Below are 19346 nucleotides of genomic sequence, written 5' to 3'. Positions count from 1 at the left end.
AAATTGGGCCTTATCTCTAAGCCCAAATTCCAGGTTCTCCTAAGGTTTTTCTGGATTCTTCCAGAAAAATTAAAATTTTTCACTTGGTTTTTCCAGGAATTTCCAGGATAATTCCAGAACCTTCTCTTTGTTGGGCCCAAATGGGCTTTTTAAGGCCCAAATCACCTCTTCTTTGGCTATATAAAGGTGGGTGGGGGGGAGTGTTCCTACTCACACTCTTCACTCCTCATTTCACACATTTCTTCCAACTTCCTACTCTCTCTCAACCTTCCTCCCCTAGTTTTCAGCCTCCTTCCTTTCAAAGTTTCCAGGCTTTTCCCAGCTTTACTAATGGCTGACAAGAGTTCTGAGAGGGCGGCCAAGATAGCCTCGGCTTCAAAACGAGGTAAGGATATCGAGATCCGCTCTTCATATATGTCTTTAATTGATATGATTAACACTAGGGGGGATGAATATCCCTCCACTGCACATCTCGACTCTTTTAATCATTGTAATACTTGGCACAACATAGATTTCAATAAACTAAATGCTCGTTATAACGTCCTTCCTCCTCTTAGATTAGTTCCAGTCTCTGGTGGTGATCGTACTTGCCACTGGAGACCTGATACTCTCTTCATTTACACAGATGCCCTTAATGCTGGGCTTAGGTTTCCTTTCCATCCTTTTATTCCTCATCTTTTGGCTGATCTACAAATTAATCCGTGTCAGCTTCCTCCAAACGCCTGGAGGAATATTCTATGTTTTATGGTTTGTTGTCTTAGGGAGGGCTTTCCTCTTTCTGTAGCTGTTTTTAGGAAAGTCTTTCAGTGTTACAATAGTTCTTCCAGTATCTGCGGCTGGGTCTATGTCAAGCAAAGGCCCAAAAGCAAACATATCTTTAACAGCGCCACTATTCCTGATAATAATCAAAATTGGAGGAATAGTTTCGTCGGGTTACGTTGGGAGAATGGTGACTGGGGCACACTTTTTCGATCTTCCTTTGGGAAGGTCAGTGATGGTAGCCTCAAATCCATTCACTTAACTCCCGAAGAAACTATTATTTATAATGGGCTTACTCAGGATGATGGCACGACCACCAGCTGGACTCTCTTAGAGGAGTTTTCCCTGATTCATGTGGGACTATCCTCTGTTTCTCAACAGGGTATTTTTCTTCCCTTCTCAATTTTACTTCATTTCATGCATTATTAACATCACTTATTTTGTCATTTGCTTTGTTTCAGCTGCTAAGGAGATTAACGAGGACAATGTTCCTTTGGTTGAGGAGACAGCTAGGATGAAGAAAGCTCGGCTCGCAGGCCTAGACACCCGGGGAAAGGCGACAGAGCCTATCTTCTTGAGAAAGCAGAAAGAGCCTATGGGGGAGGCTTCAACCGAAGGAGTTGGGGGCCATAGTGCTCCTATCACTGCTGCTGCCCCTACTGCTACTGCCACAGGTGCCTTCCAGCCTCTTTGGGGATTCCGCCGAGGGGACACCGTGGTTGGTTCCACGAAACATGCTTGGGATTGGTCCTACCATAGCGTGACTCCCAAGGACTTTACTGATGTGGTGGCCACCCCTGATCTTGAGAGGATTAAACTCATGGGAGCTCAGTCTCTGGCTTCGGTATGCCTTCTCTTTTTTGAACTTATTTTTCGTTCTTGTAGCATTTTCTTGCCTTATACTTTCTTAATTGCTTTGTTTCAGTCTAACGCCTACTTTCAAGGCGCTGTGAGGCAAGCCGAATCATGGAAGCGGGCTTCTGATAAGGCCGATAATGCCCTCAGGAGGCAACAGAAGAAGTACGCTACCCTGGAGAAGAAGCTCAAGCGCAAGGAGGAAGAACTCGGAGAGTCTAACGCCGAGCTGGTGGTACTTCGGGCGGAGAAGGATAAAGCTATAGACAACTATCTGGACTCGGAGGAGTTTGCCCAATCCATGAGGATTAGGGATGATTCAGTCTTTCCCGGGTTTTTTAGGACTGGTTGGGACACGGCCCTTGGGACCGTGAACGAGGCTTGTCCTGATATTAACCCGGCGGACTATATCTGCCCTGATGACGAGGCTTTGCTACAGAGGTTTCGTACCCGAGTAGTTGTCTCGGACCATGTTCCTCAGGATCCACTCCTTCCTCCTCCCGAGTCTTCTTCCAGACCTGCTGAGGACGACAGCTCTTCCTCCTCCTCCGAGACGACAGAGACATCCAGCGAGAGTGGAGAGGATGATGATATGGATGCCGAGGGTACTTCAGCTCCTTAGAGCTTTTTCAGCCCTGCGTGGCTTGTTTTTTTTTTATTTTCGAGACTTTATTTATCGAACTTTTGTAACATCTATCAGATCTATTTTATTTATCACCTTCTATGCTTGCATCCATGCATTTGATTTTTATTTGTTAGGCCACAAACATACTTTGAAGAACTCATAAATTTCATAAAATTGTCTGGGATTCGTCCCTTACACAAGTCTTAATAAACTTCGTAATAAAACTAAAACATATAAATCCTAAGCAAGCAAAGCTTCAAGGTGCTTTTCAACCTACTCGCCATCCTGACGAGTGAGAATCGTATCCGGCTGCCCTACACATAGTAAACCTTCAGGTTTTGTGCATGCCAAGTTCTCGGGACTTCAAAACCATCCATAGTCTCTAGCTTGTAGGTTCCTCTACCTTGAACACTCTTGACTCTGTACGGCCCTTCCCAATTCGGGGCAAGCTTCCCTTTTTGTCCTACACCAGATGCTTCTATTTTCCTCAAGACTAGATCGCCTTGTTTAAAATACCTTTCTTTAACCCTTAGGTTATAGTAGAACGAAGCCTTTTTCTGATATTCTACTATCTTTGCATGTGCCCTATCTCGCACTTCATCGATCAGATCCAGGGCTAACCTTTGCCCTTCCTCATTTTCTTCTGCATTGAAAGCCTGAATCCTTGGAGAGGAATGTGATATCTCTACTGGAACTACTGCTTCTGCCCCATATGCCAACATGAAAGGAGTTGCATCTGTCGTGACTCTACAGGTAGTCCTATAGGCCCATAATATGGGAAGTATCTCATCCACCCAATTATTTCTTGACTTTTCGATCCTCTTCTTTAGTCCATCCAGGATTATCCGATTTGCTACCTCCGCTTGCCCATTGGCTTGCGGGTGAGCCACAGAGGTGAACCGTAACTCAATTTCATTTTCTTCGTAATACTTCTTGAATTCCTCGTTGTTGAATTGTGTTCCATTGTCAGTGACGAGGATACGGGGAATTCCATATCGGCACATAATGTTTTCCCACAGGAATTGTGCAACCTGCTTAGTTGTGATTTTGGCCAAAGGTTTGGCTTCGATCCACTTGGTGAAATAATCAATGGCTACAATCAGAAACTTCCTTTGTGCTGTGGCCATAGGAAAAGGCCCTAAAATATCCATCCCCCACATAGCAAAGGGAATAGGTGAGTTGATAGAGGTCAGCATCTCGGGGGGTTGTCTGGCGACTGGTGCATGCTTCTGACAGCGATCACACTTCTTTACATATTCTTTGGCATCAGCCATCATTTCTGGCCAATAGAAGCCTAAACGGGTTATCTTATGAGCCAAGGCCCTGCCCCCCAAGTGTTGCCCACAAATACCTCCATGCACTTCCTCAAGAGCTAAGCATGCCTCATCGGGCCTGAGACACCTCAAGTAAGGAACCACGAAAGATCTTTTATATAGAATCCCATCTATCAAAGAGTACCTCAGTGCTCGAACAGTTAACTTCCGTGCCTCAGTTGCATTGCTTGGCAACCAACCGGTCTGAATGTGAGCCTTGATGGGATCAATCCATGACGTCCCCAAGCCTATGGGAGCCACAAGCTTAACATCTATGCTTCGTGTCTTCAAAACACGGAAGTACACACTTCCGGAACTTTCTTCAATCTCAGATGAAGCAAACTTTGATAGCGCATCTGCTTTAGTATTTTCTTCCCTTGGAATGTGTTCAACATGGCATTCATCAAATTAGGTCATCACAGCCCTTACTAGGCGAACATACTTAGCCATTGTATCATCCCTTGCCTCAAATTCTCCCTTTACCTGGGATATGATCAGCTTCGAGTCTCCACGGACCTTTAAGTTTTTGACTCTAAGTGTCCCAACTAGACCAAGGCCAGCAATCAGGGCTTCATACTCTGCCTCATTGTTTGTGGTTGGGAAGTCTAGCTTCATAGCATACTCAATTAAGAACCCATCAGGGCTTTGCAAAACCAACCCTGCTCCACTGGAATTTGTTTTTGATGCTCCATCAAAATAGAGAACCCAATATTCTTTATCCTTGTCCCCATTGTCGACTCCCTTGTCTTGAGGTATGGTATCTTCCTGCCCCCCGACTTCTTGGTTGGGTATGGTACATTCCACCACGAAGTCAGCTAGTGCCTGGGCTTTTATGGCCGTACGTGGCTTATACTTGAGATCGAACTCTCCCAACTCTATTGCCCACTTAATCAGTCTCCCACTTGCCTTGGGACTGTGAATGATATTTCTCAGTGGCTGATTTGTTAGCACTTCAATTTGGTGAGCTTGAAAATAAGGACGCAACTTTCTTGAAGCCATTACCAAGGCTAAAGCGAATTTTTCAATGGCTGAATAATTCAACTCAGCACCATGCAAAATTTTGCTGACATAGTATACGGGTTTCTGGACTTTCAGTTCCTCCTTAACCAACACGGCGCTCAAGGCGCTCTCTGAAACAGCCAAGTACAAGAATAAAACTTCATTCAGAACTGGCTTGGCCAACAACGAGGCCTGGCCCATATACTTCTTTAACTCTTCAAATGCCTTCTGATTTTCCTCACTCCATACAAAGTCTTTGATGTTCTTTAGTGACTTGAAAAATGACAAGCATTTGTCTCCTGACTTGGAGATGAATCGTCCTAACGCAGCAACCCTTCCTGTGAGCTTCTGAACATCCTTGACAGTTTTGGGGGGTTCCATGTCCAGGATTGCCTTTATTTTATCGGGGTTTGCCTCAATTCCCCTCTTCGAGACCATCAATCCCAAGAATTTTCCAGATCCTACTCCGAAAGCACACTTCGTCGGATTCAACATCATCTTGTGGTACCTCAGGACCTCAAAAGCTTCCCTTAAATGGGCTATATGATCAGCCTTTACTAGACTCTTGACTAACATGTCATCAACATAGACTTCAATAGTCTTACCAATAAGATCCTTAAAAATTCTATTTACCAACCTTTGATAGGTGGCTCCTGCATTCTTGAGACCAAACGCCATAACAAGATAACAATAAACACCAAAGTCAGTGATAAATGATACCTTTGGAATGTCATCCTTATGCATTTTGATCTGGTTGTATCCACTAAACCCATCCATGAAACTCAGCATCTCATGTCCAGCGGTGGCATCAATCAAAGTATCAATTCTAGGCAGCGGAAAACAGTCTTTGGGGCATGCATCATTCAGATCGGTGAAGTCTATACACATCCTCCACTTTCCATTAGCCTTCTTTACCATTACAGGATTTGCTAACCACTCCGGAAATTGAATCTCCTCAATGAAACCAGCCTCTAAGAGCTTTTCCACTTCCTGCTTTATAGCCTCTTGTCTTTCCGGGGCAAAATTTCTTTTCTTTTGTTTCACTGTCTTCCGGCTTGGATCTACGTTTAGCTTGTGAGTAATTAACTCCGGGTCTATGCCTGGCATATCAGCTGTTGACCATGCAAACACATCACTATTTTCTTGCAAAAATTTCATTAACTTCCCTCTAAGGGGCTCCTCTAATGTGGCTCCAACGAAAGTCGTCCTCTCAGGATTCTCGGGGTCTAAAGGAACCGAAACCAATTCTTCTGCTGGCCTTCCTCTATTCTCATCATTATCTCGAACATCCATATCTTCAATAGGAAGAACCTGCCCCCCGACTCCATCTGCCCTCAAAGAGGCCACATAACAGCTTCTAGCCATTTTTTGATCTCCTCTCTCTTCTCCAATCCCGTTTCGGGTGGGAAACTTCATGACTGAATGGTAGGAAGAGGGGACTGCCTTGAAGGCATGTATCCCTGTTCTCCCCATGATAGCATTATAAGTTGAACTAGCCTTTACCACCACGAAATCCAGCATCTGCGTTGCTTGCCTTGGCTCCGTACCTATGGTGGTTGGCAATTTGATTATCCCTTCCACAGGACATTCTACTCCAGTAAATCCATATATCGGCATGTCGGTTGGTGTCAACTGGGAGTCGTTATACCCCATCCTTAGAAAGGTGTCGTGGAGCAAGATATCCACAGAAGCACCATTATCCACAAGGACCCTCTTAACCGGGCTATTTCCTATTATTGGTGTTATGACCAGCGGGTCGTCATGGGGAAACTTCACACCCTCTAGGTCGGAATCATCAAAAGCCAATGTTACTTCTGTCCTGGCCCTTTTCCGGGCTTCTCCAACAATATGCATAATCTCTCTAGTATATGCCTTTCTGGAATTTTTGGACAATCCAGCAGCAGTTGGACCTCCAAAGATCGTGTTTATCACAGGCCCTCGAGGTCTCGGCCCTCCATAAATGGTGTTTATAACTGGTCCTCTAGGCTGGGGGTTTCGCCCCTGATCGTCTTGGTCCCTCCTACGATCTTCAAAGTTCTTCCTTCCATTATTATTTCTGTCCCCTCCATCTCCAGTATACTTGTTCAATCTTCCTTTTCGAATCAAAAATTCAATTTCATCTTTCAATTGCCTACACTCATCGGTGTCATGGCCAACATCTTTGTGAAACCTGCAATACTTGCCCTTATCTAGCTTGGCGGGATCAGCCTTCAAGGGCTTAGGCCAGCGAATATCTCTGTCTTTCTCAATCTCCATCAAAATCTGACTTCTGGGAGCATTCAGCTTAGCGTATTCAGTGAACTTTTGCCCAGGTCCTCCCTTCTTGGGGTTTGAATCAGGGTTTTGTTCGGTTCTAGGATATTTGTCCTTAGCAATATACTCCAAATCAGTTTTTCGTTTCTTGCCTCCAGTGGGCTCATTACTTACTACGGTCTTCCTCATACTTTCTTCAACCTTGATATACTTCCCTGCCCTCTCTTGGAGCTGCAACATGCTCTCAGGGGGTCGTTTGGCCAAAGACATCTTGAAAAACTCATCCCTAGTTCCTTGTTGCAGTGCTATCATGGCTACCTTATCATCAAGGTCTGGGACTTTTAAAGCCTCCTTTGTAAAACGATTCAGGTAATCTCTTAAGGATTCCTTAGCTCCCTGCACAAGACTCATAAGAGATGCTGAACTTTTCTCATGGACTCTTCCACTGATGAATTGCTTAATAAAAGCCTGACTTAATTCTCTGAATGATCCAATAGAATTTGGGGGTAGGCGACTGTACCATCTTTGAGCCATACCCGACAGGGTTTGAGGGAAGGCCCGACATTTTATAGCATCATTCACGGGTTGCAGCAGCAGTGCATTAGAGAATGTCCTAACATGATTAGCGGGGTCTCCCGTGCCATCATAGGCTTTGATAGTGGGCATCTTAAATTTCCTTGAGATATGGGCATTCATTATCTCTTCTGTGAAGGGTGGAGTTGGATCATCAGGATCTCCAAGGGGAAGGAGATTGCTTGGATCAGTTCTTGGGACAGCAGCCCTTCTTCTTACTGAACCATCCAGGTCTATGATAGGAGGAGGATTTCTCCCCCTAGGAGGTATGTGGGGTCTGGTGGCTTGGTGAGCCTCCAAATCACGCCTCAGCCTTTGGATTTCAGCCTTATGAGCCCTGATCTTTTCCTGCACTTCTTGGGGATTCGCCCCTGGGGTGCTTTGGGGGCGTTGCCTTCCATCGGCCATTGGCTCTTTTCCAGGACGCCTCCTTCTCGGGGCCACTTCATCATCCGAAGATTCGGAGTCTCTCTCGGTGTATGGACCAGAAAATTCCCGATCCTCAGGGATAGGATCCAAACCTCGTATATAGGGGGGCGACCGCCCTCGTGCTTCGCTTCGCCCAGCATATCCGCTTCCTCCAACCTCAGGGTGAAGGGGCATCCCATAAGGGGGGTTAGTAATAACAATAGTTGAATATTCATACCCGACGGGTCGAGAATTCACAGGTATATATATTTGTTGAACTTGAGGATTCGTACCTTGAATAGTCGGGGGAGTTGTCCCTTGTGGCTGAGGATGAGTTGCCCCTGTCTGGGCTTCCCCCTGAGTAGATGCATAAGTTGAATGGGGAGGAACCTCCACGGTTGATGAGATCACCTGGGTTGTCTCTGATGGTGTTCCTTCCTCTAGAGCTCCAATTGTTCTCCGTGTTCTCGCCATGGTTGTTGTTGCGTTTTCCACAGACGGCGCCAAATGTTATGGATAAAAAACCAAGGTTATTACTTGCTGTATTTAATACTAAGATTCGGGAGCTCAAGGCCTTTAATGGATGCTCTCGTGCTTCGTGGCTCAATCTGCCTTTACGAGATGCCTACGTATCTCTGTGAATTAGAGAATCAAGCCAAAAAACGTAGTTCTGATTGGTGGGGGTGAGACCCCTTATATAGATGTTGGGAGTCCTTGAATTGGACTTGGTATAGGAGACTTGGTGGACAAGCCTCTGAATTAGGATAGACTTAGGAGTCCTAGGAAGTAGGAAGCTGATTCCTTATCCTTTTAGGTCCCCTTGAGGCTAATCTATAAGGATTTATATCCTTATCGGGACTCTTCTCAATAGCTGATTTTTCCCTTATTAATTAATTACGAAATTAATTAATAATCAGGGCTTTTGGGCCTTTTTTATTCCACCAGGCCTGATCTGGTCCATCAGGCTTAACCTTTCTGGTCTGAATATTATACATCTTATTATTGGGCCTAGCAGTCCATTAATTATAAAATCAGGACTTATTTATCCCTACCAGTAAAGGTATTTAATAATCAAATAATATTATTATTAATTATATTGTTCGAATTTTATTTGTAATAAATAGACCGTTTGTCCATTTAATACGAAATGAACGTGCCTAGACTCAGAAAAATATTTTGCTTCCATTAAAAATACTTTCGAGATATAAATTCTTTTATTTTGAAAGCTCGCTTATTTTACAAATGGTTCTGAGTCACGTATTTATTAAAAAGTCGTATTTTGACTTGGTTTCAATTTTGAGCATTTTTAACTGAATCTTTTGACGAAGCGAGTTATGTGATACGTGAATTATGTGCTTATGTGCTATATGAATTATATGTCTACGTGGTTCAAGATTCTTGTTTTTAATTATTTCCTTTATGTGTGGGCTATCGTATGTGTAGACGATAGAATTTTAGAGGAGCAATTCGTCAGATAATTATCGCTTAGAAGATTAAAGTTTATCTTTTAATTATGGATACGAAACATTCGAGGCGATTAAGACCAAGCGAACAGACAAAAAATAAATGGAATGGTAGTTGCGTGGTGTTATTCCCAAAAAATCTAACAAAGAATTACAGAAGAGGGGTTGAATGTAATTCTGGCTACTTTTTCAAATTTAAGAATAGTTCTACTATGACTATATAACTGTGTTTGATTTGGCTATGGTGCGGAATGAAAGTATTGACGAAATCAAACGCAAAATAATCAAATACAAGTTTTTAAAAACTTTCTGGTGGATTGAACTTTTCCACCAGAGATATATATAATATAGAGAACTTTGTGTTACAATGTTGTACACAGCTGCTTACAAGTTGAACTACAAGAACAGAGAAATTCTTTACAAATTTTGCTTTTTCTATTTCTCTGGTAATCGTTTACTTACTTGGATAAAGTTCTACTTGCAATTCTTGGTTTATATATCACCAAGTTACATGATAAAGAGACAAACAAATAAGATAAAATGTTTCTAGTCTAATCTCATGCTTCTTCATTTCTCAATCCAGCATCTTTTAATATCTTCAGTTTAGCATTAAAATGTGTTGTGTATATGTTGTATACTTGATGATTTCATGAACAAAACACCTTGGTAGATTTTACTTAGTGAAAATGTAGCACTCGACGGATAAGGATTATAGTCCCGATGGATAACTCATTTCAGTCCCGACGGATGATGACTTATTATCCATCGAGTGAGTAGCTTATGTAACAATAAGTCTGTAGCACATTCGAATCTGTAGTAGTACCTAAGTCATGTTGACTGTAACTAGATATGCAGAATAGGTTGATTAATTGTACATAGATGATGTCTTGTAATTCTGCATAAATGAAATGAAGTCAAGTGCCTGATTGCTACCCGACGGATAAACAATAATGAATTCGACGGATGATCAACAACCCGCCGGATGATCATTAACTCGACGGATGATCATAAACCCGACGAATAAAGAATTCAAATATCTGTTGACAGTGACAACACAGTCACATGCATCAAGTGTATGTAAATGGAATGTGGTGGCATATTCAACTGGGTTTTCGAGAACAAAGAAGCATTGCCATTTCCATGCTATTATGAAGATATTCAAAGATGCTAGAATAGAGTAATGAAGTAGCATTGTATTAGATTTGATAGTTTTTGTTTTATTATCTTGTCTTATTGCTTTGTAATCTTGGTGATATATAAACCAAGAAGCAACTAAGAAAAGAAACAGAGATACTAGAAGAGAGAAACATTTGTAAGCTGCATTCTCAGCATTTCTCTCATTCTTAGTTGTTATCATTTTGTAAGCAACTGTGAGCTTTTTGCACACAGAGTTCTCTCGATATATATTAAATATCTCTGGTGAAATCATTCAAATCCACCAGAAAGTTTTTAAAGTCTCTTGTTTTTAATTACTTATGTTTTAATTCATTTCAAGTAACTATTCCGCATTCTGCTAATCAATTCACACTTATATATATATTTGAGTTAGAACATTTTTATTTAAGAAAAAGTTTCAAGAATTTCATTCAACCCCCCTTCTGTAATTATTGTTACATTTTTAAGGGACTAACAAAATGGAAATGCTTCTTTGTTCTCTAAAACCTGTAATTAGGCTGCCACATTTCATTTGCATACAATCAACGCATGTGACTGTCAAGTCACTATCAACTGCTCTTTTGAATTTGATCATCCGTTGAAACTTCATCGGATCATCCGTTGAAATTATGGTTGATCATCCGTTGAAACTTTGGCTGATCATCTGTTGAAACTTTGTGAAGCATCCGTTGAAGCTTTAGCTGATCATCCATTGAAGCCTAGTGAAACATCTGTTGAGACTGTCTTCATGACAGTTAACTCCATGTCATTTATACAAGATTACAAGGCATCTAATATTTACAACTAACCAACCTATCTTGTATATCAATCTAGTAGTCAGCATGAATTTAACATTCTACAACATCTAGTTCACTAAGGCATTACAATATGTTGATATATGCTACTAAACTTACTATTACATAAGCTACTCTTTTAATGGATGCTGAAGTGATCATCCGTTGAAAGCTACAAATACACTAAATAATATCTACTAAGTGTTTTGTTTAACTTATCATTAAGTTCACAATATATTCTTAACACGTAGCAAACTCGTGACATTCACAGAGCCACACATAAAAGGATTATTGGTATAAAAAATGGTGATGTCAAGGGAGAGGGATATGAGAAAATTGTGTTAGTTCGAGCGTGCATAACCGCTAAGGATCAAAGGCAAGTTTTTCTTCCTATTCTAATTCTAGAATAGTGAAATGTTTTACATATCAAAATATTCAGTTCTGGTTATGCAAGTATCATTTTCTTTTCTATATTGGGAATTGATGAATATTTATATACTCGAAACTTTAGATTATTTTTATAAATATTTGTGAAAGACATTTTATGCAGAAAATCATTGGTTTATTGAAAGCATGACATTCTAGTAATTATTCTGCTAGAAGATAATTTCATTCTCGATAGATAGTGAATAACTATGCTATCCAACATACTCTATACGGTGGATCTTTATTGTGTGATCAGCGAATAACTAATTATTCTAGTTATTTCGCCATAAGTTGTTATGATTACTCCGAACCATATGAAATGGGGAGTTGAATAAATAAGGACATCGATTAACCGGAGTCCTTTTATAAAGATTGGATAATTGCGTAAAAGGCTAGATGGGCTAGTCCAGCAATATTGCGTAAGAGGCCAGCGGGGCTAGTCCAGCTGTGTAAGAGGCTAGCGGGGCTAGTCCATCATTATAGGCCAATGTGTGCATGGGTACCCTATATTAGTGGACTATATTCCGGATGATCAACAGATGTAGTCAAAATTTTAGCGTCCAGTCCTATTTATTGTTGATCGTCATTTATGACATTCAAGTGATGAAAGTATTCAGGTAAGCAGAAAGAAAAATATATTCAATGTTGTAAGTTATTGAAGGCTTGCTAAAGTGAGATTTTAAATCTTTGTATGTTGTAGGCTTGATGATGACTTATCAAAACACTCTACGTAGATAAGTTAAATGATTTTGTAGCTTTCAACGGATGATCACTTTACTAATACGTTAAAAGAGTAGCTTATATGAATAAGTATGTAGCACATTCTGTATACTAGAATAGCTTGGGGATTTAGGAGTTTTAGTTATTTCCAAGTCATGTTGACTACTAGCAAGATGTACAAAATAGGAGGGTTAATTGTAAATATAAAATGCCCTGTAATTTTGTATAAGTGAAAGAGTATCAACTGCTATGAAAACAACTTCAATTGCTAATCTACAAAGCTTCAACGGATGAGCTATTCAAGTTTCAACGGATGAGCAAGTCAAGTTTCAACGGATGAACAAGTCAAGTTTCAACGGATAACAGATGAAACTTCAACGGATAACACATATGAAGCCTCAACGGATAATCAATCTAAACAGCAGTTGAAAGGGACTTGATAGTCACATGGGTTGATTGTATATAAAAGGAATGTGGTAGCCTGATTGTATGATTAAGAAGAAAATAAAGCATTTCCAGCATTTCCATTTCCATGCAAAACATGGACGTTCAAAGATGTTGTATCTAACTAGATTGCATTGGATATAGAAATGAAGAAACATGTGATTGGACCTAGCTGATAGGTTTTATATTTTGTCTTCTTTCATATGTAACTTGGTGATATATAAAAACCAAGAGTAGCTAGTAACAAAAGACTAAGAAATTTGAAAGCATTCAACCACATCAACTAGAGAGTCTTTGTAAGCTTTATTCTTAGTACTCTCAAGTTCTTAGTTGTGTTACTTGTAATCAGCTGTGTACAACTTTGTATCACATAGATTTCTCTACACACACACATACACACATACACATATACACACACACACACATACACACACATATATATATATATATATATATATATATATATATATATATATATTTGAAGGAAAGTTCAATCCATCAGAAAGTTTTTAAACACCTGTTTATCTACTTTGTGTTCTTGAATACTATAATTGCTTATCCGCACTCAAGCATATTCATACACAGTTATATATTTTTGTAAAAAGTTTTTAAAGTTTTAAAAAGTAACCAGAAGTCCATTCAACCCCCTTCTGTAATTCTGTTCATAGATTGTTAGGGAATAACAATCTTCATACAGACTGTTGATACATCCAGCTTGTGATTGTTGATGTAGATTTCAAAAGTATATTTCTTTGCATCAACTGATTTCCTATACGGATAATTGACTTGATTTTAAATAAGTTTTTAAATTGCGAATGAAACCCTTTGTTGCTCAATTATTAAAGGTTTTAATATTATTTAAATTTTATGGGGTTTAAAAATGTGTTGGTTTAAAATGTTCTGCGTGATAGCAAATATGGCCTTTATTTGAAAAATCTATAAAGATTTTAAAGTTAAGCCTATTATAATCTACGAACTTGCTAAGAATTTCTTTCGGTCATTCTTGTCTGTTTTAAATCTTACCTTCCAGTGAGAGGTAACTTGCGCTGTTTAGCAGCGTACATTCGAGAAAGGCATATAAAGATTCAATTATGAAGATGGTCGGTCCACAGTTTGCAGAACTAGTGTAAGTTCTATTATATAAAGTTATTTTATGTATATATTAGTTGTGTTATCGTATATTTGGGCCTTGTTGAGCGGCATTTATGACACTTTATTACGCTCCGTAAAGCTTTGAATTGGTGTATTTGTACTCAAGTTATTGGTATTTTAATGTATTTTCTAGTGTTTTTTGCATTTTCAGGCATTCTCCAGGTAATCAGGTGAATTAGCATTGTTTTGGTGCTAATTTGGTGTCAGGAAGGTGTTGGAATAAAGCTAGTGGAAGACCAGCTCAAATCAAGAAGGAGAAAAGAAGAAGTCAAAGTTTTGATCAGTGAGCCAGCGCGCCCGGGCTATCAAAGCGCGCGACCGCGCCCAAACATCAGAAACCCAGCGCGCCCGCGCTAATCAAGCGCGCGACCGCGCCGTGTCGGGATAGCAGAATCCTGATTCTACTTGGCTTTTAAGAGAAAGACTTCTACTTTGCATGGGGCTGCTATATAAACAATTTAAAGCTCATTTTTTAGAGGATATCAAGCCAGAGACATACCAGAGAACAAGGAGAGCCATAAGAAGACCGTTTTAGCATAATTCAACGAAGACGAAGAAGATCTTGTTTTTACTTGTGAATTTTTGTTCTAAGATGTAACTTGGATGCTAGTTTTCTTATTTGTGAACCTTACTCTTGTTTCGTACTTGGTTTTGTTATTTATTCAGTATAAAGGCTACGTTTATTATACCATGCTTTCATCGGAACCCACGTTAATGATGAGTCCGATTATGGACTAATCGTTATCGTGGGGTTCTAGCGGATTTATTTATGGATTTCTTTAGTTAAATTGTTCGATACCTTAGTGTGTGGTGATTGTATGATAACCTAGTATTGGTTGTGCTTATTCGTCTTATGAGCGTCGCGAAATTATAAGATAGTGTGTTAATCTTTAATGAAGCGAAAGTGAATTTAAGGGTTTAGAACTTTTCATGCTATCATAGGTTCATGTATTTGTTATGCATGATTCATGGGTAATTTTAACCATCTTACTTGCCCTATGTAATCAAGATAGATAACTTGTGCTTAAATCGTTATGTTGTCAAATTCTATAGACATATAGCATCTCAATATAATTGGTGTCTATTCAGCTTCTATCTCTTTTTTGGATGTCTGGTAGTATGGTATTCGTGTAACGAAAGTTGGCATTTATCAGTTTCGTATTGTCTGATTAGAGTCATCACCTTTACATGTTAAGGTTAAGAACAAAAAGGCTATTGAATGTAGTATTTAATGAAGTTAGAATCCCATATTTGTCATATATATTAATTCAATCATTCTTATTCCTTTATTTATAATTGTTAGTTTAATTCTTAGTATAAACAATCTCAAATTGTTATTCGTCTTAGTATTGAATAATAACCATACATTGTTGCTTAAGTATATAAATTATAAAGTTAACCTAAACCAGTCTCTATGGGAATGAATCTGATTTATATCTTATACTACTTGCGAATGCGTATACTTGCGTGTAATTTTAGCGCGTATTTAGCGACTAAAAGCTTTTGGCACCGCTGCCGGGGACTCGGTGTTAATTTTTAGTTTATGTGTTTTCCATCAGTGGTCGTTAAAGTTCATTAACTTGGACGTTATTACTTATCTGTTTCCTTGTCTTATTTCAGGTACTCTAGCGAGGGTGTATGCATACGCGTTCGCGGTCTCGTAAGAGAACTCTGGATAAAGCCGAGGAAGAAGTTGTGGTGGTTCGAAGGGAAGTTTTTGAAGAAGAAAAGAAGGTAGAAGAAGAAGAGAAAGTCGAGGAACTAGTTTTAGTAGTGATGGGAGATCAAGCAGAAAATCCAAAGGCTTTGATGGACTATTCTCAGCCTAAGATCAATGACATTCAGTCAAGCATCATCAGGACAGCCATTAGGGCTAATACTTTTGAGATTAAGTCAAGCACGATTCAGATGATACAAAACTCAGGTCAGTTTGGGGGTTCTCCTACTGAAGACCCCAACATGCAAATCAGGGATTTCATCGAGATCTGCGAGACGTTCAAGTTCAATGATGTGACTGAAGATGCTATCAAGCTGCGACTCTTCCCATTCTCTCTGAGGGATAAAGCTAAGTGCTGGTTACATTCTCTACCAGCAGGGTCTATCACTACTTGGGAAAATCTTGCTCAAAAGTTTCTCACTAAATTCTTCCTTATGGCGAAGACTGCTGCAATCAGGAATGCTCTTACTCAGTTTGCTTAACAAACTAGAGAATCTCTGTGTGAGGCTTGGGATCAATATAAGGAGATGCTAAAGAAGTGCCCACACCATGGCATGCCTGATTGGATGATTATAAACTATTTCTACAATGGATTGAGTGTTACTTCTAGACCCATGCTCGATGCAGCATTAGGAGGAGCCTTGTGGGCTAAGAGCTACGATGAAGCTTATGAATTGATCGAACTGATGGTTGATAATGAATACCAGAATCCTTTTCAGAGACCGACTCAGGGAAAAATAGCCGGAATTCTGGAGTTGGATGCAGCAACTGCTATAGCTGTCCAACTTAAGGCTTTGACGATGAAGGTGGACACTCTGGCTAATTATGGAGTTAATCAAATCGCTAGAGTTTGTAAGTGATAAGTAGATTTTATATCTACTTGGAATACTTCATTACAAGCTTAAGTTGGTGTTTTGGACTCAAGTTGTTGGTATTTTTGATGTGTTTTTGTGTTATTGCATTTCAGGCATCAGTTAAATGAAGAAAGGAGATTTTCAAAGAAATATGCTGAAAACAGATCAGAATTGGAAACTTATGCCATTCTTAAGTTGTAGAGAATCTCGTTAGCTTCGCGTGGGCATTTGAATCACCTAATTCTGACGAGCAGAACTCAAGATACGGCCAAAAGAAGAATTGTCAGAATTTTTCCAAAATGTCAGCACGGCCGCGCCAGAGTCAGCGCGCCCGCACCGCTGAAACACTAGTCCAGCGTGGCCGCGCCCTGTAGCAGCGTGCCCGCGCCCGGTTTCTGCCCCAGAATCCTGAATTTAGTCGAAATTGAAGATTTTGAGAGTCCTGGTCATCCTAGAGCCTATATATACCAATAAAAAGATGTTTTTAACAACAAGGAGACCTGGGAGAGCAATAAGAAGACCTAGAGAGCACGAGAAGGCTACGGAGAAGAAGACTCTTGTTACATTTAATATAGTTGATACTTGGATGCTCGTATTCGATTTGTCTTTGAACCCTAGTACTCTTATATTATTTATTATCAGGCTTTCATTGGAACCCATGGTGACGATGAGTTCGGTTATGAACTAATCGTTATCGTGGGGTTCTAGCGGATTTACTTATGGATTTCTATAGTTAATTTGTTTCAATATCTTGGTGTGTGGTGATTGATTGATATCCTAGTATTGGTTGTGCTTATTCATCTTATATGCGTAGCTAACATATAAGATATCGTTTTAATATCTATTGAAGCAACAGTGAATATAGAGATTTAGAACTTGTCATGCTAGCATAGGTTCATGTATTTGTTATCCATGATTTATAGGTAATTTTAACCATCTTACTTGCCCTATGTAATCACGATAGATAACTTGTTCATTAAACCTTTATGTTGTCAAATTCTATAGACATATAGGGTCTCAACATAATTGGTGTCTATTCAGCTTCTATCTCTTTTGTGGATGTCTGGTAGTAGGGTATTCGTACAATGAAAGTTAGCCTTTACTATTTTCGTGTTATTTGATCAGTGTCATCACCATTATATGCTAAGGTTAAGAACAAAAAGGCTATTGAATAAAGTATTTAATGAAGTTAGAAACCCATGTTTGTCTCATATAAGTAATTCAACCTCAATTCTCTTAGTTAATGCTATTTAGTATAATCTCCTAGTTTAATCAAAACCCAATTTGTTATTTATCTTAGCATTGAGCGATAACCATACATTGTTGCATAGGTGCATAAATTGAACTTAACCTAAACCAGTCTCTGTGGGAACGAATCTGATCTATATCTTATACTACTTGCGAACGCGTATACTTGGGTATATTATTAGCGCGTGTTTTTGCCCTAATAAGTTTTTGGCGCGCTGCCGGGGACTCAGTGTTAATTTTTAGTTTATGTTCTTATCATCAGTGGTCGTTAAATTTCACTGACTCGGATTCTTTTACTTTCACGGTTTATTTGTTTGTGTTTCAGGTACTCATTACATTGGGAGATCCAGCAGCACGAACGACAGCCTTGATGGATTTTTCTCAACCCAAGATCAATGACATTCAATCTAGCATTGTCAGGCCAACTATCACAACTAATACCTTTGAGACCAAGCCTGACATATTTCAATGGGTGCAGAACTCAATGCAGTTTGGGGGTTCTCCAACGAAAGATCCCAATATGCACATTAGGAATTTCATTGAGATTTGCGACACCTTCAAGTTCAACGGTGTTTCTGAAGATATTGTGAAGCTGAGACTATTCCCATTCTCTCTGAGGGACAAGGCTAAGAGCTGGTTACACTCTCTACCAGCTGGTTCGATTACTACTTGGGAAGATCTTGCTCAAAACTTTCTCACTAAATTCTTCCCTATGGCAAAGAAAGCTGTAATCAGGAATGCTATTACTCAATTTGCGCAGCAATCAGGAAAATATTTATATGAAGCTTGGGAGCGCTACAAAGAGATGCTTAGGAAGTGTCCTCATCATGGAATGCCTGATTGGATGATCATCAATTGTTTTTATAATGGTTTGGGAGCACAGTCAAGACCCATGCTAGATGCAGCATCAGGTGGAGCATTATGAGCAAAGAGCTATGAGGAAGCTTATGATCTAATTGAACTGATGGCTGCTAATGAATATTAGTATCCAACCCAAAGATTGCTACAGAGCAAGGTAGCGAGAATTCTTGAAGTGGATACAGCTACGACTATTACTGCTCAATTAAAGGCGTTGTCTATGAAGATCGATTCGATGGCTAACTATGGAGTTCATCAGAGGACGAGTGTTTGTGAGCTTTGTGCAGGTTTGCATATGATGGAGAAATGCGCTATATCTAGTGAATCAGCTCAATTTATGAGTAACTTTCAGAGATCACAGCAACCAGTCCCAAACACCTATCATCTTGACAATTAGAATCATCCTAACTTCAGCTGGAGCAACAATCAGAATGCGGTACAATAGCCTTATCAGCAATTTGGATCCAATCAATTCAATACTCCTGGTTTTCAGCAACAGTTTGCACCAAGACAATAACTCCAACTTCAACAACAAACTCATGATGCAGGTCAATCTTCGAATGAAAAATATGAATTGGAGGAGTTGAGGCTTATGTGCAAAACCAGGCTCTTATATGCCAAAGCCAGGCTATTTCTATCAAGACTCTGGAGAACTAGATAGGACAAATTGCTAACACCTTATTGAATCGACTACCAGGAACGCTTTCTAGTGATACAGAATTTCCAGGAA

The 19346-nt window shown here is 39.8% G+C and overlaps 1 protein-coding gene and 2 non-coding genes across 3 annotated transcripts; 1 reads left to right on the top strand and 2 right to left on the bottom strand.

The window, feature by feature from the left end:
* Positions 1-1354: 1354 nt before the first annotated feature.
* Positions 1355-2236, top strand: LOC141688875 (uncharacterized). The gene is made up of 2 exons (XM_074493004.1): positions 1355-1603; positions 1685-2236. The coding sequence occupies exons 1-2, from the start codon at positions 1355-1357 to the stop codon at positions 2234-2236; spliced, it is 801 nt and encodes a 266-aa protein (XP_074349105.1).
* A 13869-nt stretch (positions 2237-16105) lies between these two features.
* LOC141710325 (small nucleolar RNA R71) lies at positions 16106-16212 on the bottom strand. Its single transcript, XR_012570851.1, has one exon. It is a non-coding gene; the product is annotated as a small nucleolar RNA R71 (small nucleolar RNA).
* A 2273-nt stretch (positions 16213-18485) lies between these two features.
* LOC141710052 (small nucleolar RNA R71) lies at positions 18486-18592 on the bottom strand. Its single transcript, XR_012570593.1, has one exon. It is a non-coding gene; the product is annotated as a small nucleolar RNA R71 (small nucleolar RNA).
* Positions 18593-19346: the final 754 nt, after the last annotated feature.

The sequence above is a fragment of the Apium graveolens genome, chromosome 2 (genome assembly GCF_009905375.1).
Source record: "Apium graveolens cultivar Ventura chromosome 2, ASM990537v1, whole genome shotgun sequence".
Taxonomy (NCBI): domain Eukaryota; kingdom Viridiplantae; phylum Streptophyta; class Magnoliopsida; order Apiales; family Apiaceae; genus Apium; species Apium graveolens.
The sequence above is the reverse complement of the archived record's forward strand: the minus strand, read 5'-3'. Positions and strand labels throughout refer to the sequence as shown.

Excerpts from the sequence above, each read along its gene's own strand:
- LOC141688875 (XM_074493004.1), top strand. The coding sequence starts at position 1,355 with ATGGGGGAGGCTTCAACCGAAGGAGTTGGGGGCCATAGTGCTCCTATC. Across the intron at positions 1,604-1,684 it reads GAGCTCAGTCTCTGGCTTCG|TCTAACGCCTACTTTCAAGG; the intron begins GTATGCCTTCTC and ends GCTTTGTTTCAG.